Source organism: Trachypithecus francoisi, unplaced genomic scaffold (genome assembly GCF_009764315.1).
Source record: "Trachypithecus francoisi isolate TF-2019V2 unplaced genomic scaffold, Tfra_2.0 Lachesis_group1, whole genome shotgun sequence".
Taxonomy (NCBI): domain Eukaryota; kingdom Metazoa; phylum Chordata; class Mammalia; order Primates; family Cercopithecidae; genus Trachypithecus; species Trachypithecus francoisi.
Window position 1 is genome coordinate 166,536,499 of NW_022681454.1, and position 27,077 is coordinate 166,563,575.

General features: G+C 38.6%; 1 protein-coding gene, 2 long non-coding RNA genes and 1 pseudogene across 4 annotated transcripts in view; 2 read left to right on the plus strand and 2 right to left on the minus strand.

Moving 5' to 3' along the window:
- The window catches only part of GALNTL6 (polypeptide N-acetylgalactosaminyltransferase like 6), a 1,250,966-nt gene that overhangs the window by 1,141,544 nt on the left and 82,345 nt on the right, over positions 1-27,077 (plus strand). For both annotated transcript variants that reach the window (XM_033215693.1, XM_033215694.1), the window contains exon 8: positions 814-921. In XM_033215693.1, the coding sequence (XP_033071584.1) occupies positions 814-921 (108 nt within the window). The remainder of the gene's footprint in view (positions 1-813; positions 922-27,077) is intronic.
- The window catches only part of LOC117086128, a 33,818-nt gene continuing 7,195 nt past the window's right edge, over positions 455-27,077 (minus strand). The window contains exons 3-4 of the long non-coding RNA XR_004438209.1: positions 14,600-14,681; positions 455-481 (exon numbers count right to left, since the gene is read on the minus strand). This is a non-coding gene — a long non-coding RNA (uncharacterized LOC117086128). The remainder of the gene's footprint in view (positions 482-14,599; positions 14,682-27,077) is intronic.
- LOC117086123 lies at positions 14,862-15,553 on the minus strand (annotated as a pseudogene).
- Positions 15,845-26,299, plus strand: LOC117086127. The gene is made up of 3 exons (XR_004438208.1): positions 15,845-15,986; positions 22,651-22,654; positions 26,265-26,299. It is a non-coding gene; the product is annotated as an uncharacterized LOC117086127 (long non-coding RNA).

The following is a 27,077-nucleotide window of genomic DNA, read 5'->3' on the forward strand; positions in this document are numbered from 1 at the left end:
AATGAGAATGCAACTCTGATTTTTAAGGTTAGCACTGCTACAAGTTTCAGAATGCAACTTAAAACTTATGCATATGCTTGTGTTCTTTAAAGCATTCATCTATTTTTAAAATTTTGCTTTTTATATGTTAAATTTTTAAATTAGCATTTTAATTTCAAATGTTATTTCTTCAAATGATTTTTACAAGATTATTGAAACAAATATCTATATAAATAAGATGTCTAAGTATGAAATGTGGGTTCAATACAATATTTGTAACGAAATTTTACGAGAATTTTTCTTAAGCCAACATGTTGTCTATAGAAACAAGATTTTATTGAACTACTATTTTAGTTTCGTTTTTTTTTTTAGTTAAGACAGGGTCTCACTCTGTTGCCCAGGCTGAAGTGCAGTGGTGCAAACATAGGTCACTGCAGCAAGCCATTCTCCCACCTCAGCCTCCCAAGTAGCTGGCGCTGCAGGCGCACACCACCATACCCAGCTAATTTTTGTATTTTTTGAAGAGATGAAGTTTTGTCATGTTGCACAGGCTGGTCATGACCTCCTGGGCTCAAGCGATCCTCCCTCTTTGGCCTCCCAAAGTAGTGGGATTAGAGGCATGAGCCACTGCACTCAGCTGTATTTTGGTTTTAAACTTTTATGAATCTAGATTTTAAAAAACATGGTTTTCTTTTTTGGTTAGCCATTTATAATAAGTAGAACTTATTTATTTAAAGACTTTTAGAGATTTTAAGATGGTTTGTGAGTCCTACTGATAATTCCTTTCTTGTGTGAAATTCACTGCTGTCTTCTGTTATGTTTTTCCCTTTTCAGGTTTGGATGTGTGGAGGAGAAATGTTTGATGTTCCATGTTCCAGAGTTGGTCATATCTACAGGAAGTACGTTCCATACAAAGTTCCATCTGGGACCAGCCTGGCAAGAGTGAGTAACTCAGCATCAGAACAGACTGGGGTCAATATGGCTTTCTGTAACCAGAGTAACCAGCCGTGCCCATGGCATAGATAATCTAAGGCACAGTCTGAGAAAAGCTCTCCAGTGTATAGAGAGCGTCTGTGCTTCTGAGTCTTATTTCCATTGCTTAAAGAAGTATTAACCATTATGCTATTTCTTGTTACAAATTGTTTCAAAGCATTTTCACATACATTATATTTAATATTCACCATTACCTTCTGAGGTCTGTGTTCTTATCTTTATTTTGTAGATGGGAAAATGAAGTCTGAACTAGGTGGTTGTTCATGCTCACATGAATACCAAATAGCAGAGTAGGTCTGCGGGCCTGGGGCAGCCAGTTCTCTCCACCTACATGGAATGTGGCAGGATCTGTAATAAGTCAAATGGAAAAAGGAGTAAAGGGAGATGGGAAAAGGTGGATGCCCAAATTCTGCCTTCTCTTTTATAATAGGGCCAGCTCTGCCTCAAATTTCTCCCCATCCTCAACATTTCAAAATTGGCTCAGTCTAAGACTTTTTTGCAATATTGTTTTGAATAAAACCTTTCTTGTAAACCAGATGCAAAGATGCTGTTCTCTTCTGCCATTTAAATATTTTTATGCATGTTTAGGAAAACAGTCTTACAATGCTGTCTCCAAACAATCCTGACAATTTCTCTGCTTTCCATATTACTTTCTTCAGGGATGGGTCAGTTTTTGTCACCACAATATGTACCTGCTACTGCTCAGAATCCAAATCTAGAAAAAGAGTATTTTATCACATTGCTACCCTAGAAATCAAATCCTGAATTATTCATTTTGGTTATTTTACTAATAAGGCTGCAAGATACAACTATTTGGATCTTTTACATAAGGCTCACATAACAAGCTTTTGTAAAAATAAATAAACGAATTCACCAGGAATCATTAGAGTATCAGTAACACAAGGGTAGAGCTTTGGTCTGTGTTAGTTACTGCTGTACTCCCAGAACCTAAAACAAGGCTTAGGGAACACTCAGATATTTTTTGAAGAATTAATTAATCAGGAAAGCTAAGAGAGGAAAATGCTGGAGATGTAAGTTGTTACTAAAACTTAAATACTTTTTAATGAGTATAACAAAATTTTACAGCGAATCTTCGTGGGTGGGGGAGTCGTTCTTCCTTATTCCCTTTCTGAGAGTATTCATCAACTGTCATTTTTCTTTAGTCACATCCACATTCTGTAACAGCAATTAGAGTTCCTAGCAATAACATGACCTTACACACACCTTGAACGGAAATACAAGCTGAGTATCCCTCATCTGAAATGCTTAGGACCAGGAGTGTTTCAGATTTTCAGGATTTTCTCCAGATTTTCAGATTTTTTCCAGATTTTGGGATATTTACATACACATAATGAGATATCTTGGGGATGAGACCCAAGTCTAAACACAAAATTCACTTATGTTTCATATACACCTAATATTACATGGCCTGAAGGTAATTTTATACAATATTTTTAATAATTTTGTGCATGAAACCAAATTTGTGTTAGTACTTATGTGTTGAATTTTCTACTTTTGGCACCATGTTAGCACTCAAAGAGTTTTGGATTTTGGAGCATTTTGTATTTTGTATTTTCAGATTACAGATGCCAACCTGTAGTCATATTCCCCCTTTCCTTAACTAAATTAAAAATTTAATTAGACACCAATAACATATTCCTCTAAGTAGCTGTCAAAATACACTATTTGAAGGGAAAAAGCCGTCACAAAATTATAAAGGAATTAAAGAACTGCATTTGGGTAAGGAAATATGGTTTGATTTAGTCGTAAGATTTAAGACATATGAATCAGAAAACAAGAGTTCACAGGAAAGTAAATGATGGCGCAATTTAGAGCACATGTCACCAATCAACCGAGTAGATATAATAAATCATAGCAGTTTAAAATATCCTAAAGATAATAATGCTCTCTCGTGTATCCACTTTCATTCACTCATACGCTCCCCCATTTGTGCTCTGAAAAGAACCATTCACTTACAAGACAATGGGTGTGTGTGCTTGCTTTGTAGTCTAAAGTAGAGTGTAAAAGCTTGTGGAAGAATGCTGTGCTCATCCAAAGGGACCTATTTCAAAAAATAAAACTGTTCATATATTTTCAAGAAAGAAATTAAGTACTATTTCAAGGATTGTCAAACACAGAGAAACTGGGGTTGACACATAAAACTTCCAGGAAAAAGTGAATACGTATTTAAATGAAAACAAGTCCATAATTCTGAATTTTAATCTTTTCCACCCAAATTTTACTTCAGGGCTCATTTTTATTCATTTCTTTTTCTAAACCGCTAGAGCAATCAGAAAGTCATAAATAATTGAAGCTTGACTGTCACTCTGAGGAACATTTTACGGTTTTTTTAAGGTAAAAAAAGTACATTAAAATGAAAAACAATTCTGATATTTTGTGGGAGCACTTCAACTACCTTGCTACACACTACATTATTACTATATCATCAGAAATGAGGAGAGACTTTATCTGTGCTTCAAATGCAGGGCCACGTCTACTCAATTGGTATTTTAATCTTGCAGCCTCATCAGGAAATGGAGACGAAGGTAGAGACTTGACTCCAAAGGCTTGTTTTCTTACTCTACAAAGCTCGTTTAATTCTTCAAAAATGTGCACTTTTCACATTGATGCTTCCAAAAGACTTCCAAAATATTTAAACACACACAGAGACATGCAAATGTCTGAACAACCTGCTGGTTGGTGTATACTATAGAAATGCATTTGTAAAATTAGTTCTTCAGTACCTTCTATTTACCTGGCATTCGAATCTGGTTGGAAGAGACAAGATATCCATATATGAAACCATTAGAGGACAGTAAAAGACAAGTAATTGCTTAAATGTATCATAAGGATATGTATAGGTGTAGGGAAGAGGAGGAAGTACGCCATAGCTGTGACCTTCTTCAGTCCTCTCAAATTAAAGAACTTGAAAGAGGACCTTCAAGAATATGTCCACTGAATTAACAAATTTCGTATAACAGTGGTTTCCAAACTCAGTATTAATGATGAGAGCCAATTCCTGGCTAACATTTCACCCCGCCTCCGTGAACTAAGAAAAAGAATAATCCCAAAGCTAAACCTGTTCAACTTAATAACATCTTTTTATGCAGAAACTATAAGCTTTTTTTTTTTTCATTGAAAAAGATAGAATGCAAGATAGTAAATTTTTGTTAGTGCCCTTACTTGGCAATAACAAAAATTAACATCACTTTGTCATTTCCCACAAAATGTAAAAACCTAGGACACCGTAACTTACACTTCAGCTTCATCTGGGAATCAGAGTATTCACTTGTCTTTAATAAACCTAGACAGTTTTACTGAGTCAGCTCAGGGTCTAATGTCAGTATACTGGGACACGGTTGTGGTGTCTTGCCACCAGGAACAAACAGCAAGTCCTTGAGGGAAGGGATGCTCATGTCTAGAGTTGTAGGGAGACTAGAAAGACAGCACGACTGTGGTGACAATCATTCCTTCTTTGGGATGGTGCTGGCCATCCTTCATCACAGAAGTGTGAGCAGCTCCTCAGCAATGGTCCACTGAGTGTCGCTTTGCACAGCCTGAGGAGGCTGAGTGGCAAATAGGTGGAAGAATCTCAAAGAAGAGATTCTTCTCTTCATTCCAACAGGTTTTTATGTGAGCCATCACATAAGCTGAACCAATGACAGAAACCACATGATTATCTCAATAGATGCAGAAAAGACCTTCGACAAAATTGAACACCCCTTCATTCTGAAAACTCTCAATAAACTAGGTGTCGATGGAATGTATCTCAAAATAATAAGAGCTATTTATGACAAACCCACAGCAATATCATACTGAATGGGCAAAAACTGAAAGCATTCCCTTTGAAAACCAGCACACGACAAGGATACCCTCTCTCACCACTCCTATTCAACATAGTATTGGAAGTTCTGGCCAGGGCAATCAGGCAAGAGAAAGAAATAAAGAGTATTCAAATAGGAAAAGAGGAAATCAAATTGTCACTGTTTGCAGATAACATGATTGTATATTTAGAAAACCCCATCATCTCAGCCCAAAATCTCCTTAAGCTGATAAGCAACTTCAGCAAAGTCTCAGGATACAAAATCAATATACAAAAATCACAAGCATCCTTATACACCAATAACAGACAAACAGAGAGCCAAATTATGAGTGAACTCCCATTCACAATTGCTACAAAGAGAATAAAAATACCTAGGAATCCAACTTACAAGGGATGTGAAGGACGTCTTCAAGGAGAACTATAAGAACCATTCAAGAACATGGGAGACTACATTTTTTTCTAGTTTCAGGATAGGAGCTAAAACTGAAGTCAAATCTCATAAAAGCCAAATTATACAGGCTGCTTCCCAAGTCCTGAAAATGTTAACTTAGAGCGAAAGGGATAGAGGTTAAATGGTAAAGGAGTAGAGCTGGGGCTATGAACTGAGGTCTGTCTGGTCGAGGTTCATGCTCCTCACCATAATGTTCCTCCTAGAGTGCTTGAGATAGACTGGAACCGAGAATGGCGTGAACCCGGGAGGTGGTGGAGCTTGCCGTGAGCGGAGATCGCGCCACTGCGCTCCAGCCTGGGCGACAGAGCGAGACTCCGTCTCAAAAAAAAAAAAAAAAAAAAAAAAAAAAAAAAAAAACAGGGAAGGGAGGAAGAGGAAAGGGGTAAGAGACTGAGATTGGTTTTAGATAAGGTTAAGTGACAGCCTGGGACAGTCTGTGACAGCCAGATCTGGGGAGATAGCCACAGATTTTCCATCCAGAATTATGAGAGCACACAAAACTTTTGACAGATTTTCTTTGGCAAATAAATGTTTACTTCTGAAAAAAAAAAATAATGCTTACTGTGCCAGTCATTGTGCTAGGCCCTGGAAGTTCAAGTGACGAACAAGTCAAACACAAATCTCAACTCCTCTTAATAAATGGCCTTGACGGTAACATAGAATCCACACCATGCAGCAGTAATCCATATATTCCAAAGCCAGAATATCATGAGGATGAGAAAAGGGTTAAATGAAAATAATAAAGCTTATTATGGAATGAAATCTGTATCTTATATAGTCCACTTATTTGGAAACTGTTTTTTAATAGACTGTCATATTATAATTGAGATTACGATTTAACAAAAGAGAAATATATGCCCTATATAGCATATAGCATTATTATATATATATAGCGATATATATTTGATATTAACAAATTATGATTAATGACCCAATAGGCTAATCTACATACAAGTTACAAGTGTTTTTGACTTTATGCATTTACCTAGGGTTTCTTAGCAAAGTGTAATGACCATTGACGATTTCCTATGGTTATTATACTTCACAGGCACAAAGTTCTAAGTCTGAGGTCTGAATGAGAATGTTGGTTGTGCTTCTGTCAGCTGTGAAATGACTTCTTCATACACTTCCCAAGATGCCTTCCTTCCTTTCTGTGCCATCTCCCTGGTGACATCCAGCTCTGCTGATTCCACAGATTATTATCTCAGACTCTTGAAAACGATGGAGGTTGGAGGCATAGAGAAAAGGAGGAGGAGGGGAATGAGGAGGGCTTCAATGTAAAAGCCAGACCACCCCAAGTCGATTAATAAATGCTTCTTCATTGTTGACCATGGTGCCAGCTTTCCCATCTGAAATAGCTGAAATAAAAGAGCACGATGTCGGGCAAATGCAGCTCACCCTTGTTTATGTCAGAAAAATATATCAACCGTGGAAAAGCATGAACAAAACCAAAATGACTAGTTTGATATCTGAAAATAAAATCACCAACAAGATTAGAAGGTATGGTGATGAATGGGAAATCTATACTCCCTCAAATTGACCTTTCTCTCCCGATGACTGTAAATCACTGTACTCTCTTAAAGCTGCCCAGCAAATAAGAGCTTGTAGCACAATAACCTCGGACACCAACAGCAGTAGCACTTCTCTCTCCTGCTCTTAATACTGCAGGGTTCAGATGCTTTATTTGAAACCATCATTGAGTTCAGGGGCATGGTGGTCTATCATGGGTTTTCTCCCAAAAAGCAGGAAATGATGGATCTTCCCTCAAGACTCAGCCCTCATAAATGGCTAGGATTTTGTTGCAGAGGCAGTTCTTCTGAAAACAACTTTCTCTAATTCTTCCGTACAATATAACCTAAAGGGCAATAAGGCTGTCTAATACTTTTGCTCAAAACTGAAGATGATTCGCATACTGAAATTATATGTTTGCTTCTCTCCTGACTTGGCCACAGTTTAAAATATAATACCTCAGGACAGGCATAGTGGCTCATGCCTGTAATCCCAGTGCCTCAAGAGGCTGATGCAGGAGGATCACTTGAGGTCAGGAACTTGAGAACAGACTGGGCAACATAGCAAGGCCCACCCCCCCTAAAAAAGTGTTTTTTTTTTAAAGTTACCTGGGTGTGGTGGCATGTGACTGTAGTCCCAGCTACCTGGGAGGCAGAGGTGGGAGGATTGCTTGAGCCCATGAAGTCAAGGCTGCAGCGAGCCATGATCAAGCCACTGCCCTCCATCCTGGGTGACAATGTGAGACCGTGTATCAAAAATAAAACAAAACAACATAAAACATAATACCTTCTACTTTGAAGGGGCTTTTTATTTTAAAAATTAAGGCATCTTCCATAAATAATGTTTCATTTTTCTCCACGATTGATATCCTCTCTAAAAGACAATCATAAATTAATGTGACGATAATGATTCAATAAATCATTAAATACTGTGAGTTCATTGCATGCTATAAAGATAAATGTCATCTCTAACCTCAAAGAAGTCTCAGGCTAGATAAATCCTATTAATAAATATTTATCAAGTGCCTACTATATGCCAGGCAGAAATGCACACAGCATGCTATGTATCCTAAGCAAACAGCATTGGGCCTTGCCAGTTAGATCAAGCCACCCCTTTGTGATGTAATGTCACTTAACCTTGGGGCATCCCCTGCACAGGGGATGAGTTTCTGGTAGACAACGCTGGTAGAGCACTCACTCACCCTGTCTCCTTTTTAAACTCTGGGCATTTCCTGCTTGTGTTACGCATGAAAAAAATAAGGCCAAGGGAAACCATTGTGTCAGCCAAGAAGAAATGAGAAAATATGAAACACAAATGTATTTGCCACTCAACCCTCATCTACTACCTTAATTCCTCACCCAGTGGCATCAGAATTTTTTAAACTATCTATACTATATATTTTGTTAGTTTAACAAATAACAATAGAATCCCATGTTGCTTTTAAAAATTTTAAACAATATGGAGGTAAAGCATAGATTTTTTTCATATCAAACATAGACACTAAAAAAGAAAGTAAAATAGCAAATTGCTGGCAGGTACAGTCTCTTGCTGTTTGCAAGTATCATGAAAAAAATACGTGAGATAAGGACAACATTATTTTCAAACTTGGTAATTTCCCACAAAACCTCGCAAAACTTTTGTGTTTTTTTGGTTTTTTGTTGTTGTTGTTGTTTTGTTTTTGTTTTGTTTTGTTTTGTTTTGAGACGGAGTCTCACTTTACCTAGAAGGTAAAGTTGGCCATTGATATATGAAATAATGTTTAAAAAACAGTATGGACTGATTGCAATAAACACATATGAACTCAAAACTAACTACATTTCCCAGCTAGGAATCATTTATTTATAGAATGCAGAAAGTAATATTTTTTTTTGAAACGGAGTCTCACCCTGTCACCCAGTCTAGAGTGAAGTGGCATGATCTTGGCTCACTGCAACCTCTGCCTCCTGGGTTCAAGTGATTCTCCCGCCTCAGCCTCCCCCGTAGCTGGGACTACAGGTGCAAGCCACCACGCCCAGCTAGTTTTTGTATTTTTAATAGAGACGGGGTTTCACCATGTTGGCCAGGATGGTCTTGATCTCTTCACGTCATGATCTACCCGCCTCAGCCTCCCAAAGTGCTGGGATTACAGACATGAGCCACCGCACCTGGTTAACATTTTTTTATTATTATTATTTTTCAGAGACAAGGTTTCACTCTGTTGTCCAGGCTGGAGTGCAGTGGTGCAATCTGTGCTCACTGCAACTTGAAACTCCCGAGCTCAAGCCATCCTCCATCTCAGCCTCCCAAGTAGCTGGGACTACAGGCACATGCCACCATGTCTGGCTAATTTTTGCATTTTTGGTAGAGACAGGGTCTCACTATGTTGCCAAGGCTGGTCTCAAACTCCAGGAGGTCTCAAGCAATCCTCCAGCATCGACCTCCCAAAGTTCTGGGATTATAGGCATGAGCCACCATATACAGCCTCAAAACTATTTTTTAAGTTTAGTTTCTTCCTACTTATTTACTCTAAATATTTTTTTCCTCAAAAGCTCTCACAGATGTTATATTCTTCCCAACATTAAGGAATTTTGCTCAATTTAAATTGTTCAAATATTCCATGGTGCTTTCCCAAGTTTCAGCTCAGCTATGACTTGTGATTCAATAATCTGACGCTTTCCATCATGCAAAACAGAGCTTGTAATTAACTCAGGTAGTTCCCAAGCTACGGGGACAATATTAAGCATTTCTTGAGCTATCACATGAGAACCAAGATTTAACGTTAGCTTTTGTTTATGCCTATTGGAATATTTTATAATGTAAATAGAATATCTGAATAGTGATCCCAGATAATTGCATAATAACAAGCTATCATGATTAATCATTACTTTCACTTTGTCATTCTTAATGAAATTAAAATGGAATTTATCTTCCACTTCCTATGGTATCTTTTCAGTTTATTTTTGGTTATTCTTTCTCCTACCTAGAGACCTTGGCATTTCAGGCAGTTAATGAGCATTTATATAACTTTCTTTTTTCAAAGCACTTGAGAAACAAACTACATGGTGAGACCAGTTTGTGGACTAGAGAGAATTTTAATTGCATTTTTATCATTATCCCCATTAGAACTGAATATTTCCCTGTATTCACAATTCTGCTAGTGCTTCATAAAGGAGAATGCTTGCTCAGACAAAATAGGTCCCTGCTGCTACAAAATTAAGATGCTGAAATTTAAGCAAACTCAAATATTTCAGCATGCCATAATCTCAATAACCAAAAATGTAATGCTTGCAAAGGTGGGTAGGGCTGGTCATTTAATAACTGCCATCCAGGACCCCAATCCCACATCTAAGCCATGGGAGTACCTCGATGGTAGGGACTCATTTCATGGAATTAGCCTCTACCCATGAGATGTGTGAGTGCACAGTACCACTGTGCTTGGGACCTCTGCTATTTCATTCCCATTGCAATCCTCCATGTTTCCAATAGTTTATTAGTTCATGGCAAGAATTCCATTTCCAAATGCAATTCCAGCCCAAGTATATCTCCATTTTAGTGCCAGTTGAGGTAGAGAAACTAGTTCCAGTCGCTATTTTGTAAACTGAGAAATGGTCAGAAACAAAATGGCAACTTTGTGGTGTGCAGTTGCTTCTGGGTGTTCCAATTCTGAAGACAGTTTATAGAAATACAATTTCTATATTTTACAGATTATTTACAATTTGGACAGATATAATTTCCAATCTAAGACCCCTATAATGGGCATTTAGAAACATGGGGATTTTATTTTCTGCCTGTTTGAAAGTCTGGAAATAAAACAAGGTCTATTAATAACAATTGGAATAAATGCTATAGCACCATTTATTTTAACCACAGTTTGTTTGAATGCTTGCTGTGGATGTTCTTGTGAGGGAACCAAATTCTTGATCATCTCTTTGGGTGATGAATAGAAAATGCTGGTTGTGATTTATAAAAAGCATCAAATGGATCAATGATAATCATCTAGAAATAAGGTCGTACTTCATTTTATACCTAAGTTGTGATCACATGAGGCACCATTGGCTTGATTACCAGGAAGAACACATTCAGATTGTCCTCCAATCATCTATGGACATCCCCAAAAGCCTCCATCACATATCCTTGTGCACCCACTTGTCAGAAGCATACCCACACTACACCACCCCGGATTTGCTTCTTTTGTTTGTTTTCACTTGCCTCTGTCTCCTGCCCATGAAGTTGCAGGTGAAGTCATACCTCCACCATCACTCACAAGAGCATCAGCCACTAACTCACAATGCTGAGTCTGGAGGAACCAAGACTTCAGTCATTAAAGTGCCAGAACTTCTCTGGGTCCTGGGTAGACTAAGTCAGGATGGCTGTCTCCTGCCTGTGGGCCATCCATACTCACTTGGACACAAATGACCTGTGTTTCTATGGTCTCTCTTCAACAGTTCCAGCTTCTGATTATCTCCACTTTTCCAGGGTTTCAAAAAATCAATCATGTAAAATTATTCCAGCATATTCTGGCCCTCAAACCCAGCCAAAACAAACAAGTACCATCTTAAGGGATATATAAAAATTAGCGATCATACTTTCATTGTAGTCCTATTATGGTTTTTTGTGTGTGTGTTTGTTTGTTTTTTACTTCCAAGGGTACATAACAGCATAACAGGCATTGCAGCTTTCTCCTTGTTCTCTTGGATGACTTGCTTTGGGAGAAGCCAGCACCAAGTCGTGAGGATACTCAAGCAGCCCTGTAGAACGACCCATGTGGGAGAAAGAAAGCCGAGTCCTCCTACTCAGTGCTCACAGCAAGCACCAATTTTACAAACACTTAGTGAGACACCTTGGAAAAAGATCTTCCAGCCCAATCGAAGACTTAAGATTACTGCTACCTCAGCCAAAATCTGACTGGAATTCATGAGAAATCTGATCCAGATTGTACAGCCTGTTTTATTCCCAAGTTCCTGACCCACAGAAACTGTGAAGGATAAAAAATGTTTATTATTGTTTTAAGCCACTCAGGTGTGAGATAGGGTGTTATTTACCAATAGATAATGAATACAGTTGTTTCTACTTAATAGTCTTTCATCGACAACATTCAGACTAATTTTATCTTCAGGGACATGATTACCTCAGGTGGCACATTTGAAGCTCAAAACTTAGGCAAGCTTGTACACCAAAGCACACTGTTCACAGCATGAAAATCCAGCTCACAGAATGAGAGAAAAAAATGCAAATCATACATCTGATAAATGCTTAATATCCAGAATATAGAAAGAACTCCTACAACTTAGCAACAACAAACACACAACCTGATTGATACATGCAAGAATCTATTTCTGGAAGAGAAGAGACAGCTCAGAAATGGATTCTTGCAAATGGTCAATTGATTTACATAAAGGTCAATCAATTATACCTTTATGGAGAAATTGGAGAAAACATTATTTTTTCAACAATTGATGCTAGAACAATTAGACGTTCATATCCAGAGAAGTAAATAAACAAACATTAATCTATATCTTGCACCACATACAAAAATTTATGCAAAATCAATCATAGCTTTAAATGTAAAGGATATAATTATAATATTTCTAGAATACAAAAACAAAGAAGAAAAATTTTTGTGAGGTTAGGCAAAAGTCTCTTAGGTATGACACATAGAAAAAACTGACAAATTGAACTTCATTGAAATTAAAACCACCTATTCTTCAAAGGCACTGTTAGGAGAATAAAAAGACAAGGACTGAAAAGAGTATTTGCAAATCACATTTCTGGCCAAAGGTTTCTATCCATAATACATAAAGAATTCTCAAATTTTAATAATAAGAAAACAGCCCAATTTTTAAAATGGGTAAGCAATTTGAAAGACATTTTACTAAAGAAGATATCCAGGTGGCAAATAAGGACATGAAAAAACGATTAGCATCATTAGTCATTAGGAAAATATAAATTAAAACCACAATGAGATGTACTACATGCTTTTATAATGGCCAAAATTAAAAAGACTGACCACACCAATTGTGTTGGAGTAACTGGAAATCTCATACAATGCTAATGGGAATGTAAAATGGTACAACCACTTTGGAAAACAATTCAGAAGTTTCTTTAGAAGTTAGACACATACCTAGAGTACAACCTAGCCATTCCACTTCAATATTTTTATCCAGCAGAAATGAAGGCAAATGTCCATAAAAGACTAGTAAGTAAGTAACTCTGATTAATATGCCTAGGAGTGAAATGGTAAATGCTAGCGCAATATTTATATAGATAAGGGGCATTTGGTTAGTATGGTTATCATAATCTAATGAGTCGAAATCATTTGTTTTGTTTAAACTACTTACCAATTCAGTTCAGTCTAGTCCTTTTTGAGTGCATTCGTAGGCCAGACTAAGGACTAGAATGATGATTAATATGATGGATGCCTTAGTTATTATGGGGAGGTTTGTTGTTTGGAGGGCTCATGGTAAGGGTAGTAGTAGGGCAATTTCCAAATCAAATAATAGGAAGGTAATGGCAACTAGGAAAATTTTATGGAGAAAGGAATACGAGCAGAGTTTAGCGGGTCAAAACCGCATTCGTAAGGACTAGTTTTTTCTGTATAGGAATTGAGTTGAGGCAATCAGAACATGATGATTATTAGTAGCAAGGTTAGAAGAGTGTTAATTGTTAAAGCTAATACTAGGTTGATTACTCTTTTTCAAATGCTATCGAAACTAGTTGATTGGAAAACAACTGTACTAATTATACTAAAAGAACAGGACCCTCATGACCCTCATCAATAGATAGAAATATAGAGAAACAGTCAAACGACATCTACAAAGTGTCAGTATCAAGCGGCGGCTTCAAAACCAAAATGGTGGTTTGATGTAAAATGGTATAATAGTTGACGAATAAAGCAGATAATGAGGAATGTGGATCCAATGATGACATGGAATCCGTGGAAGCCAGTAGCAATAAAAAATGTTGAGCCTTAGATGCCATCGGAAATAGTAAAGGGTACTTCAAAGTATTCTGAGATTTGTAGTAAGGTGAAGTAGATACCTGGTAAAATTGTAGTGAGTAGGGCTTGGATTATTTGTTTTCAATTGCTTTCTATTAAGCTGTAATGAGCTCAGGTAATTGTAACTCCTGATGCTAGTAATACAGAGGTATTTAAAAGAGGTACTTCTAGAGGGTTTAGAGGGGTGATGCCTGTTGGTGGTCAGTGTCCTCCTAGGTGTGGGGTGGGAGCAAGGCTTGAGTGGTAAAATGCTCAGAAGAAGCCGGTGAAGAAGAAAATCTCTGAGATGATAAATAAAACTATCCCATAATGAAGACTTTTTTGTACCGGTGTTGTATGGTGGCCTTGATAGGTACTTTCTCGGATAACATCACGTCATCACTGATATATTGTTAATATGTTAGTTAATAGTCCACCCAACTATCTATAAGCCTAGCTATAGCAATCCCCCTGTGAGCAGGTGCAGTAGTTACAGGACTTCGCTCTAAGACTAAAAGTTCCTTAGCTCACTTTCTACCACAGGGTACACCCACACCTCTTATCCCCATACTGGTAGTCATTGAAACTATTAGCTTATTTATTCAACCAGTCGCCTTAGCTATACGCCTAACCGCAGGCCACCTGTTAATGCACCTGATCAGAAACACCATACTAGCGTTATCAACCATTAACTTCCCTGCCACCTCACTAATCTTCATGCTCCTGGTATTGTTAACAATCCTAGACATCGCAGTTGCTCTAATCCAAGCCTACGTTTTCATACTCTTGGTCAGTCTTTATCTACATGACAACACTTAATGACTCACCAATCTAATGCTTACCATATAGTCAAACCTAGTCAAACCTCCTGACCTCCATATAGTCAAACCTCCTGACCACTAACAGGAGCCCTCTCAGCTCTCCTAATGACATCTGGCTTAATTATATGATTCCACTTTTATTCCACCACTCTATATAGTGTGGGGAGTATGTTTGTGATGATGGTGAACCATGTAGATGTATTTAGTTGAGGCGTTTCACTGCAGAGAGGATTTTTCTCAATCTTTTAACTTAAAAGGTTAATGCTGGAATAGCTATACAGTGAGTCTGTAAGAGTATTTTAAGAAGTTATGGGGAAGGGGTTGGGGGGGTGATATGTTTATAGGGTAAACACGGGTCCTATTTCAACAATTTTTAGTGGGATTAGTTCTGCGACAGTAGGCATAAAGCTGTGATTGGCGCCGCAAATTTCTGAACACTGTCCGTAATAGACGCCTGGTCGTATAGCAGTGAATGTAGCTTGGTTTAAGCGCCTGGGGACTGCATCTGTTTTTAGGCGTAGTGTGGGGATAGTTCATGAGTGTAAGATGGCTTGAGATGTAATTATTGTATGGACAGGGGCTTCAATTGGAAGAACTACTCGGTTGTCAACTTCTAGAAGTCGAAGATCTCCTGGGTTTAAGAATAGTGGAGGGAGTATGTAAGAGTTAAAGATTAACCCTCCATAATCTGTTTATTCGTACGTTCAGTATCACTGATGTCCAATTGATTTGATAGTAAAGGAGGGATTCTTAATTTCGTCTGTTAAGTAAAGGATGCGTAGGGATGCGAGGGCGATTAAGACTAAAATGATCGCGGGTAAAATAGTTCAAATAGTTTCTATTTCTTGGGCATCTGTGATGTTAGTGTTGGTTAGTTTTGTTGTGAGTATTGAAGATAGAATATATAAGACTAGAAAGCTAATTAAGGATACGATTATAAAAGCGTGATCATGAAAGGCGATTAGCTCCTCTATAATAGGGGATGTGGCATCTTGTAAACCTAGTTGAACTGGGTGAGCCATATAAGATACATAGGGTTTAACCTATAATCTAGTTCTAACAAAGCTACGAAATAATTTTTCTAATATCTTATTGAAAAAGTTATAGAGGTTATAGCGTTGGCTTGAAACCAATTTTAGGAGGTTCGATTCCTTCCTTTTTTATTTAGTTTTGATATAGGTTGGTTCTTCAAATGTGTGGTATGGTGGAGGGCAGCCGTGCAGTCGCTCTAGGTTAGTAGAGGGTTGTTCTATTAATAGGATTTTACACTTTGAGGCAAAGGCTTCTCAGGTTATATATACTATTAATATTACTGCTATTAGGGAAATGAAAGAACCTATAGATGATATAATATTTCATGTGGTATAGGCATCAGGATAATCAGAATAGCGTCGAGGTATTCCGGACAAGCCTAGAAAGTGTTGTGGAAAGAAGGTTAAATTTACGCCTACAAATGTAGTAGCGAAGTGGATTTTGGCTCAGGCCTGGTCTAGCGTATAGCCTGAAAATAGGGGAAACCAGTGAATGAATCTCCCTATAATAGCGAACACAGGTCCTATTGATAAAATGTAGTGAAAGTGGGCTACAACATAGTATGTATCGTGTAGTACGATATCTAGTAATGAGTTTGCTAATACAATACCAGTCAAGCCCCCTACGGTAAAGAGAAAAATAAAACCCAAGGCTCAAAGTATTGCAGGGGATCACTTGATGTTACCTCCGTGAAGTGTAGCAAGTCAGCTAAAGGCTTTAACGCCAGTGGGAATTGCAATAATTATAGTGGCGGAGGTGAAGTAGGCTCGTGTATCTACGTCTATGCCTACTGTAAATATGTGACGGGCCCATACAATAAAGCCTAAAAACCCAATTGACGTTATAGCTCAAACTATACCTATATACCCGAACGGTTCTTTTTGTCTAGAGTAGTATGTCACAATGTGAGAAATTATTCCAAACCCAGGTGGAATAAGAATATAAACCTCAGGGTGGCTGAAAAATCAAAATAAGTGTTGGTACAAGGTGGGGTCTCCTCCTCCGGCAGGATCAAAGAATGTAGTGTTAAGATTACGGTCCGTTAGTAGTATTGTGATGCCGGCGGCTAATACTGGTAAAGAGAGGAGCAGTAGGATTGCTGAGATTAAGACTGATCAAATAAATAGAGGGGTTTGATATTGAGACATTGCAGGGGGGTTTATATTAATGATAGTTGTGATGAAATTAATGGCCCCTAAGATAGAGGAAATGCCTGCCAGGTGAAGTGAGAAGATGGTTAGATCTACAGAGGCTCCTGGGTGAGAGAAATTTCCTGCTAAAGGGGGATAGACTGTTCAACCCGTTCCGGCACCGGCTTCTACTATGGCGGATGCGAGTAGAAGTAGGAGGGATGGAGGAAGGAGTCAGAAGCTTATATTATTCAAGCGGAGAAATGCTATGTCAGGAGCGCCGATTATCAGGGGTACTAGTGAGTTTCCGAAGCCTCCGATGATGATGGGTATAACTCTAAAGAAAATTATAACAAATGCGTGGGCTGTAACAATAACGTTGTAAATATGGTCGTTGCCTAACAAGTTGCCGGGTTGCCCTAGTTCAGCTCGAATAAGAAGGCTTAGAGCTATGCCTATGACTCCAGCTCATGCGCCGAATAGTAAATACAAGGTTCCAATATCCTTGTGGTTTGTCGAGAATGACCAACGGTTGATGAACATAGGTGGGAAAAAGGTAAAACGGCTGAGTAAGCATTAGGCTGTAAATCTAAGGACAGAGGTTAAGCCCTCTTTTTACCGGCCCCGAGGTGATTTTCATGTTGAATTGCAAATTCAAAGGGGGCAGTTTAAAACTTCTGCCGGGGCTTCTCCTGCCTTTTTTCCCTGCGGCGGGAGAAGTAGATTAAAGCTAGTGATTAGGGTATTTAGCTGTTAACTAAATTTTTGTGGGTTTGAGTCCCATTGATCTAGCAAGGGCTTAGCTTAATTAAAGTAATTGATTTGCGTTCACTTGATGCAGAGTAGAATTTTGCAGTCCTCATATATTTCAGAAATTAAGTATAGTTTAACTTGCTAAGGGCTTTGAAGGCTCTCAGTCTTATTTAACCTAAATTTCTAGCAAATAGGGTTAGTGGAGAGATTGGTAAGAGGAAGGTAGTGAGGATAATGAGCGGGGGGATGAGAAGTGTAGGTTTTGTGTTTTCAAATTGTCATTTTATTTTTACATTATTAGATGTGGGGAGTAGTGTTATGGAGGTAGCATAGATTAAGTGTATGTAGAAATACAAGTTAAGTAGGGTTATAATAACTATAATGATAGGAATGATGAAGTTGTTATTTGTAAGTTCTTGAATGGTAATTCATTTGGGCAGGAAGCCGGTTCATGGAGGTAAGCCTCCTATGGATAGAAGAGTAGATGATATTAATGGCATTAGTCAAGTTAATTTGTTTCAGGTGCAGGATAGTATGAGGGTTGTGGTATTTGAGTTTAGGTTTAGGGCTAGAAACCCAGTGGTTGTTAGGATAATGTATACAGTTAGGTAAAAGATTGTGATATCCGGATTGTATGTTAATGTTATCATGATTCAGCCTATGTGTGTAATTGAGGAGTATGCCAGAATTTTACATAGTTGTGTTTGGTTGAGACCCCCTCAGCTGCCTATTATGATAGATAAGATTGAAAGGGTTAGTAGAATATTTACATCAACTGATGGGTGGATTTGATATATAATTGAGATAGGGGTTAGTTTTTGTCATGTGAGGAGAAGTAGGCCAGGAATCAAGGGTGTTCCTTGGGTGATTTCTGGAATTCAAAAGTGGAAGGGGGCTATTCCTAGTTTTATAATGAGGGCTATTGTTATGATTATAGATGAGAATTGATCGGTGTTGCTTATTATGGTTCAATGTCCGGAGAGTAGGTTGTTAGAAATGATTGCTACCATGAGAATTATAGATGCGGTGGATTGTACGAGGAAATATTTAGTAGCAGCTTCTGTGGAACGGGGGTTTGTTTTTTTAATTAGGATTGGAGTAAAGGCTAGTATATTTACTTCTAGGCCTGCTCAGGCGAGGAATCAGTGTGAGCTTAGTGATGTGATGAGAGTGCCTATGATTATGGTAAGGTGAATAATAAGTTGGGCTAATGGATTAATTAGTACGGGAAGGGTGTAACCAACATTTTCGGGGTATGGGCCCGATAGCTTATTTAGCTGACCTTACTTTAGGATAGAGTGTGATAGGTAGCACGGAGAAATTTGGGTTCTCAGGAGTAGGTTCGACACCTATAATCCTAGAAATAAGAGGGTTTAGACCTCTATTATTTACTCTATCAAAGTAACTGTTTGTACAGCTTTATTTGTAATAGCCCCAAACTGGAAACAACCCAAGTGTTCATCAACAGGTAAATGGATAAGCAAATTGTAGTTTTTTCATGTGATAGAATACAATAAGAATGGGCTGGGCACAGTGGCTCATGCCTATAATCCCAGCACTTTGGGAGGCTGACACAGGCGGATCACCTGAGGTCAGGAGTTCAAGACCAGCCTGACCAACTTGGTGAAACTCCGTCTCTACTCAAAAAACACAAAATTAGCCAGATCTGGTGGTGTACACCTGTAATCCCAGCTACTTGGGAGGCTGAGGCAGAAGAATCACTTAAACCCAGGAAGTGAAAGTTGTGGTGAGCCGAGATCATGCCATTGCACTCCAGCCTGGGCAAAAAGAGTGAAATTCCATCTCAAAAAAAAATAAATAAATAAAAAGAATACAATAAGAATGAATACATGCAGCTCCAGCTACATGGATAAAGATAAAAATACTTATACTAAGTGAAAGAAGCCAGACAAAAAGAGCACATAATGTATGATTCTATTTATATAAAATTCTAAAAAATACAAATTCAACTATAGTGAAAAATAGTACATCAGTGGTTGTCTGGGGACATAGAAATGCCACAGAAAGGAGATCGGGAAAGGGATTTCAAAAAGGCATGAAGAAACCTTTGCAGGTGATGGACATGTTCCCTTATCTTGATAGTGGTGATGATTCTACTAATATGGTATATACATATGTCAACATATACCAAACTATTCACTTTAAATATGAGCAGTTTTCTTGTAAATCAACTACTCCTCAATAAAGCTGATTTTAAAATTAGGCTTACCAGCATTTTTTAAGACACATTGTTAGCTTATTTGGGGTTTTTGCTTATTTGTTTGTTTGTTTGTTTGTTTATCTTATATCTAAAGGCTACATAAATGCCATCATAAACACCACCATAGATATCCAAAGTATTTGGGCAAAAATACAATAGAGATATAAAATCAAAGAGAAAGCTAACCCTTGTTCGTGACAGCCCAAAGAAGATAACCACCTACAAACAGCTCACACAGCCTTGGGGAAGAAGGAAAAGGAAATTGCCGGTCAGAGAAGCTCCCTTTGTAGGACTAGATTAGCCTCCTCTCCTTATGCTGAAAGTTTCCCACTGACTTCAAAGAAGTGCTCAGATCAGAGAAAAGTAGAGCTAGGCTGAATAATTGTAGTGAGGTTGGGGCTGTCTTAAAGAGATTCTCTTTGAGCTGTACCCATGATGACATTATCATATTATCAATGATAAAAGGGCTGTGGGGTGGGACTACTGAACCACAAAGGCACTCTTAAGCATCAAAGAGGAGACAAGAAATACATTCAAATAAAAGCAGAAATTTAAAATCAGGGGATATGGATACACCTTGCTGTAGGAGTGACTGTGACAAATTAGAAACTGTTTCTATGTGGGACTGGCTTTGCTAGATATCATCAGTTTCAGGGGAAAAAACGTGTGTGTGTGTGTGTGTGTGTGTGTCAAGAAAGAGGATTCACTGTAACACAATCCACCATAATACAATAGCTTAATATTGACACAAGCACAATTTGTGAAGCAGGATCTTGCCAGTACACATATAATAATCACACTTTGCACAAAGAAATAAGAACACTCTACTGAGGTAAGATGGCCCAAATAATACAGATACAGTTGACTCCCAAATAATACACTGAGAAACTGAACAGGGATTGAATAGTCTAGCAGTAAGATCTAAAATGTTGCTGGTAAAAATAATAATAATTAGTGGGTAGATTTATGCAGTTTCATAAACCAGCAGGAAAAGTTAAACTATCAATTTTCCTCATGCTGTACACTAACAGTGATCAGTCCAGCTGGAAATAATGTTTTTATGAACTGAGCTAGAAATGTCATTTAATGTTCCTGGTAAAATATCAATTCAAAGACCTGATGAGTATTAGAATTATGGAAAGATTTAGTGTTGATAGCACAAAGAAAACAAGACTTGAATTCTAAAGACCTCTAATGTAAGGCTGAACGTGTTAATAAATATTTGAGCAACATAGAAAGGACAGATTAATACCAGCTTGGGTTGAACAGAGGAACATATATGATAGACAAAGAACCACAAACAGGTGACATAAGAATAGAGAATACTGTTAACGTCTTGTACATAGAAGATGCTCTGAACAACAGTTTTTATTTCATTTATCATTCAAGAAATGAAGGTCCACGGATTTTTAAAGTAGAAGAATCCTTCATTGGCTTTCTACAGCAAAAAGTAAATATATTCCTCAGCTCTAGTAGCTATCTTTATCAGTCTCTTACATGAGTCCCATGCTGGGTACATCCCCACCATATGAAAACCTCTTGGATCCAACCTGAATGGGTTTGGGTCCTCTCACTTTCCCTTGTCCACACTAAACGTGGGGCCCAGATGAAAGCCAACTCAGATGTACAGAAACAGAAAGCCTTCACCTACTTATTTTCACACTGAGGTTAGCATTAAGCCCTAAACAGTTCATTCTGGCCATGTTGAGCCTCACCTCTAGCTACCAATTAGTCCTGCTGTTTCCTTAAATTCTGTGACTGCTTCCCTGTTTGCTTCACAGATAGAGGACCAGCAGGATCCCACCTCTTAGAAAACAAAAAGCAGTGGGATTGTGTGTTTATATTGTATCAGCTGTGTGTTATGGCAGGCTTCTCTGCAAAGAACTGCTTCAAACTTCTCTGGAATAATTTCCACAAAAACAAAACATTCTTTATGTATTGGCAATAACAAGACATGCCAGAATCTGCATAGATGGTCACTCGATGAATTAAAAAACATTCATAGAGCACATGTTATATGCAAATTACATACATCAGGAGTAGGATTGCCATTATTTAGCAAGTAAAAACATAACATGCCTCACTAATTTGAATTTCAGATAAATGACAAATAATTTAGTACAAGTATGTCCCATATAACATTAATAATACAAGTATTAATTATATTTGCAAACTGATATGGTTTGGCTGTGTCTGCACAAAAATCTCATCTTGAATTGTAGCTCCCATAATTCCCACGTGTTGTGGGAGGGAGCCAGTGGGAGATAATTGAATCATGGAAGCAGTTTCCCCCATACTGTTCCCATGGTGGTGATTAAGTCTCATGAGATCTGATGGTTTTATAAGGGAAAACCCCTTTCAATTGGCACTCTGAGTGTCTCTTGCCGCTGCCACGTAAGATGTGCCTTTCACCTTCCACCATGATTGTGAGGCCTCCCCAGTCACATGGAACTATGAGTACATTAACCTCTTTTTCTTTATAAGTTATCCAGTCTTGGGTATGTCTTTATCAGCAGCGCAAAATAGACTAATACACAAATTATTCGTTGTTTATGTGAAATTCAATTTTAACTATGTGCCACATATTTTATCTGGCAAGTCTAACTGAAAGGAAAAAGAAAAGCGTTTCAAAGAGTGGGTGGGATCAGACAAATAGGAGAGGACATTGAATCAGGAGAACCTGTACAGACAGACAAGTGCAGAGAGTAGTTGCATTTTTTCAGGGATGATGAACAGAACAGTTTACATAAGCAGAGATTGTATGTAGGAGAATAAAATTTAAGATACCCGTTAGGGACCTATTGTGGAATGTCTGAAACAGTGCGCAACCTGTATCTAACAAAAAATTGGAGGTGGGGTGTTATCCAAGGGCCAGTTGTTTAATTTCTTTTTGGAGAATTATCCTGTTCAGCAGTCCATTTTGGTTATGGAAAGGTAGCCAACATGGTTTGGCCAGGATAAGCAAGGACAGACAATGAGAAAGATGAGTTGCCAGGCATGAAAAGGAAGAAGAAATTGTTACATTCTGGTACAGTCCTACAAAAGAGACATAAGAGAGAGATTTTTGAGTTGGGCAGAACCATGGCAGGAAGCTAAAAGACAGAGGAGGAAATTTTAGCCAGAAAGAAATTCCCTTTAGCAGCCAAAGGAAAAGAATCCAAGGGGAGAAATACTTCATCTTACATCATCATCTGTGCTGTTTTGTTATCTAAGTCTCAGCTACTGCCCGAAAATCTTCAGTAAAACTTATGCCCAGTTGATGTACCAAGAGACATTTGAGAGGTGAGGGAAAATACCTGTGAACCCCATTCAAGTCTCTACAGGACAAAAGGTAGACAGCAAGCTGGGGGCAAGATGCCAGGAGGAGAGAAGGATCACAAACAGAAAATCGAAGTGAAGGATGAATGTGTGAACACCCCTGGGAATCCACAGAAATCTTCAGGAGGACAGGGACATGCAACTTGAGGCTAAAGTACTTTTATTTAAACCTTAAAAAACAAGAACTCCAGCTAACACCTGGCTCTGTGTATATAAGGCAACCTCTAGAGATGCAACATCTGATAGTTCAAGAGTAAATAATTACATGTATAGATCTCCCGGCATTCATGCTTGACTCTCTTTCTTTCCCCTTGATAACTTTTTTTTTTTTTTTGGACATCTTAGCAGGTCCACCAGTGTTCATTCAATCTCAGAGAAAGATAGGACTACTCAGATTGATTTATTTTCTCTTTTACCATCTCTGGCACAAGCTGTTATTGGATGTTTCCATGTCATGATTCTGCACATGTTTACACAGCTGTAAGTGTTTAAGTGAGAAATATTGCTTTGCTCCTACTCCACTATCTCTGTGTATGTGAATGTGTGGTATGCATGCTCCTACATAAATACCCCAATGAACTCCAATGAGTATATGATTGTACTCTTTCCTGGAGTGGGTCAATTTACTCTACAATCTATAAAAGACCAATGAAACTCTCTTTTTGCAACTGTTTGCAATATCTCTCAGCTGTGGTATCAATGTTTTCCCCAAAGTTAAGTACTGATTTATAATTCCAGTGACAAACTAACACAATGTTTTATTATTTCCAGAATAAGGACCTCAGAAAGATTTTATCTGGCCAGCCACCTGGATAGTTGAGAAGTCAGGGCTATTCCTTGAATGTAATAATTGACACTTTAGAAAGTTTCTCTCCTGATAGTAAATTCCAGAGAACAGAGCATCTATAATCCAAAATGTCTAATGAGCCAACAAGGACATTAGAGAATGGTGAGGATGTTTTACTTAGGTTTAAATGTTTACGTAACACTCATAGCTAGAGGGAAACTTACTATTGCCATCTTTGCAATTATTATGTTCTACTGTGCAATTATTTCTGTTTTACTGTGTCTTATAAAACTACAAAAAAGGAATCAATGATATGATATGATCCTTGGATATGTCCATGATCCCACTACTTGCTTTGGAGTGGTTTTTTGCGAGGGGGGCTTTGTTTTTGTTTTTGAGACAGTTTAGCTTTTGTTGCCCAGGCTAGAGTGCAGTGTGCGATACTGGCTCACTGCAACCTCTGCCTCCTGGGTTCAAGCAATTCTCCTGCCTCAGCCTCCCAAGTAGCTGAGATTACAGGCATCTGCCACCACGCTGGGCTAATTTTTTATTTTATTTTAGTTTGTATTTTTAGTACAGATGGGGTTTCACCACGTTGGCCAGGCTGGTCTCAAACTCTTGACCTTAGGTGATCCACCCACCTCAGCCTCCCAAAGTGCTAGGATTGCAGGCATGAGCCATGCACCTGGCTGCTTTGGAGTGTTTGAGAAATCAGCATACCTAGTGTCTTTCAACTTGAAAAGGACACGATGATGCAGAGCTACCTGGTTAGTTCCCTAGTTAACTATACTAGAGGCTACTTGGCCTTTGGTGACAGCTTTCCAACACGCTGACTCCTATCTCTTTTACTTATTGATATTGCCTATTCTGGTTAGCATTTATCATGATCCTCTGAGCCATTTCCCGTTGACTGCACCAGAATAGTTAGTTCCTCTATGAGTTTTACAGTAATTGCCATATCTATTTCAAAAACCCAAAGCAACAAAAATTTACCATTTAGCAACAGCACTTGTTTTTAATTGTTCCCATTTCAGTGCTTTTATCAATAGATACATATGCACACTATGAATTTGTTCACATTCATTTCATCATCTGGTCTTTCATTAATTCAATGATTAGCATGCCCAAATGAGCACACACATGTGTCTGGAGCCACACAAGATGCTAGGTCTTTTAAGGCAAAAATAAATAGATCTATCCCTAACTTCATGGCACTTATAGTCTGAAAATTCTTACTTATCCAACAGAGTCCTTAAGGACAGATCTTTTTTGCAAGCTACCAGAATTTTAAAGGCATATTTTTTCTTAAGAAAGTCACTTTCTCATTATTCCTGGGTCATTTGCTTCTGCTTTTTGCTATTCCCCAACTGTATTCACTTTCACTTATCACAGAGGTGTAAATTGATGAAAATTAAATATTTCCACTTTATTTAATATTGCAGTTTAGGTGAAAAGATGGGAACTACAGTCTAAAATCAATTTTGATTATAAAGTTTTAATATTATCAACTAATTTTTTTTTTATTGTAATCCTCATTTAAAAATTTGGCCTGGCCACGTGTGGTGGCTCACGACTGTAATCCCAGCACTTTGACAGGCCAAGGTGGGTCGATCATGAGGTCAGGAAATCGAGACCATCCTGGCTAACACGGTGAAATGCCATCTTTACTAAAAATACAAAAAATTAACCAGGCATGGTAGCACACGCCTGTAATCCCAGATACTTGGGAGGCTGAGGCAGGAGAATTGCTTGAATCTGGGAGGCAGAAGTTGCAGTCAGCCAAGATCGCACCACTGCACTCCAGCCTGGGCAACAGAGTGAGACTCTGTCTCAAAAAAAAAAAAAAGAAAGAAAGAAAGAAAAGAAAATGTGGCCTGAGGACAAGTAAAATAGAATACATTTCATACAGGATGTTTGTCAAAATGAAATGAAAATAGTAAGATGATATTACAGACTCACACTGAGTTTTTATGCATGTAGTACACAGTGCCATCCCAGAGCAGGACTCTCAAGACATCATCTGTTTCCTTTATGGTCCTCAAATGAATCAGGCAATTCCGAATTGGTGGCAAGGGCTTGAATATTACCAAACCATGTTGACTCTGATCATCTATCTGTTAAGGTAAACTGGAGTCCAAGGAATAGAAAGCATTATGGGCCAGGCAACGCTGACAGGATGGTAGGGTACACAGCAATGGCAAGTAATAATCTCTCAGGGAACAGTTCTCACATTCTCAAGGTCATTTCCCTGTCTTCCTATCTAGGCACCCAGGCACCTTAGAAAGAAAGGAACCCAGAGGGAACTGAGACATCAGAGCTTTCTTTGTGGCTCTGTCTCTTTTCTGCATCTTGCTGTGTTAACAGAGCCCTTCCTGGTGCCCACCATCCCCCAAAAGCGCCCAAGGAGTGCACGGAGAATGAAGAGCAGGGACAAGGTCAGACAGGAGAGGCCCGCTGGGAGACACTGAATGCACAGAGTGGGTGGAGCGGAGTAAGAAAATGTACAGTCTCATTAGGAATGAGGTACCAATGATGGTGTCTCCAAATCCAGCAGACCTCTGGGCATAGTTCCAGGCCTGAATTAGGATTTTGTAGCCATTTTCAAGATAAAGCACTTGTCCTAAATATCACTAGCTTTTACTTGAGTCACTTATGTCTGGATCTCATTAAAGTTCCTGGCCACTGCGCTCATTTTACCTTCCAAGCGCAAGTGAGAAACAGGAGCGGGTCAATGCTCACACCAACTGAGCACTTGAAATAAGAACTTGAACAGGACACAAGAAGCAGAGACTATGGGACACCAGCCTATGAAAATGTGTTGCAGCGCATTTAAGCTGGAGGCATCAAAACTGGCATCTTCTACACAAATGCAATTGTTCTCTCTACTGTTTAGCACCATAGAGCTTGAAGGCCCATCAGAGAGCATCTCATCTCAGTTAACACCTTTCCTAAAGGCCACAGGAACAGTTCCATTAATGTGTGGCCAGCCCGACACCCAGGCTCTCCAATTTCCAATCCTGCACTCTTTTTACTGCTAATAATAGCTCTACTATTTGTGGTACCTATTATGTGCCAGAGATCTATTCTAAGTGCTTTGCAGGTGTGGCTTTACTTAATCCTACAGCCACCCCCGTGATGCAGGTATGTATTACTGTTGCCATTTTCAGGTGAGGAATCTGATACCCAGCATGGATGAGTAACTTGCTCAATTCCAAAACTGACAAAAGGACTGAGCTTCCTACACTGAATCCACACACTCTCCTACACCTAAGATCCATGCTTATTCCCCACGACGGACCTTCTGC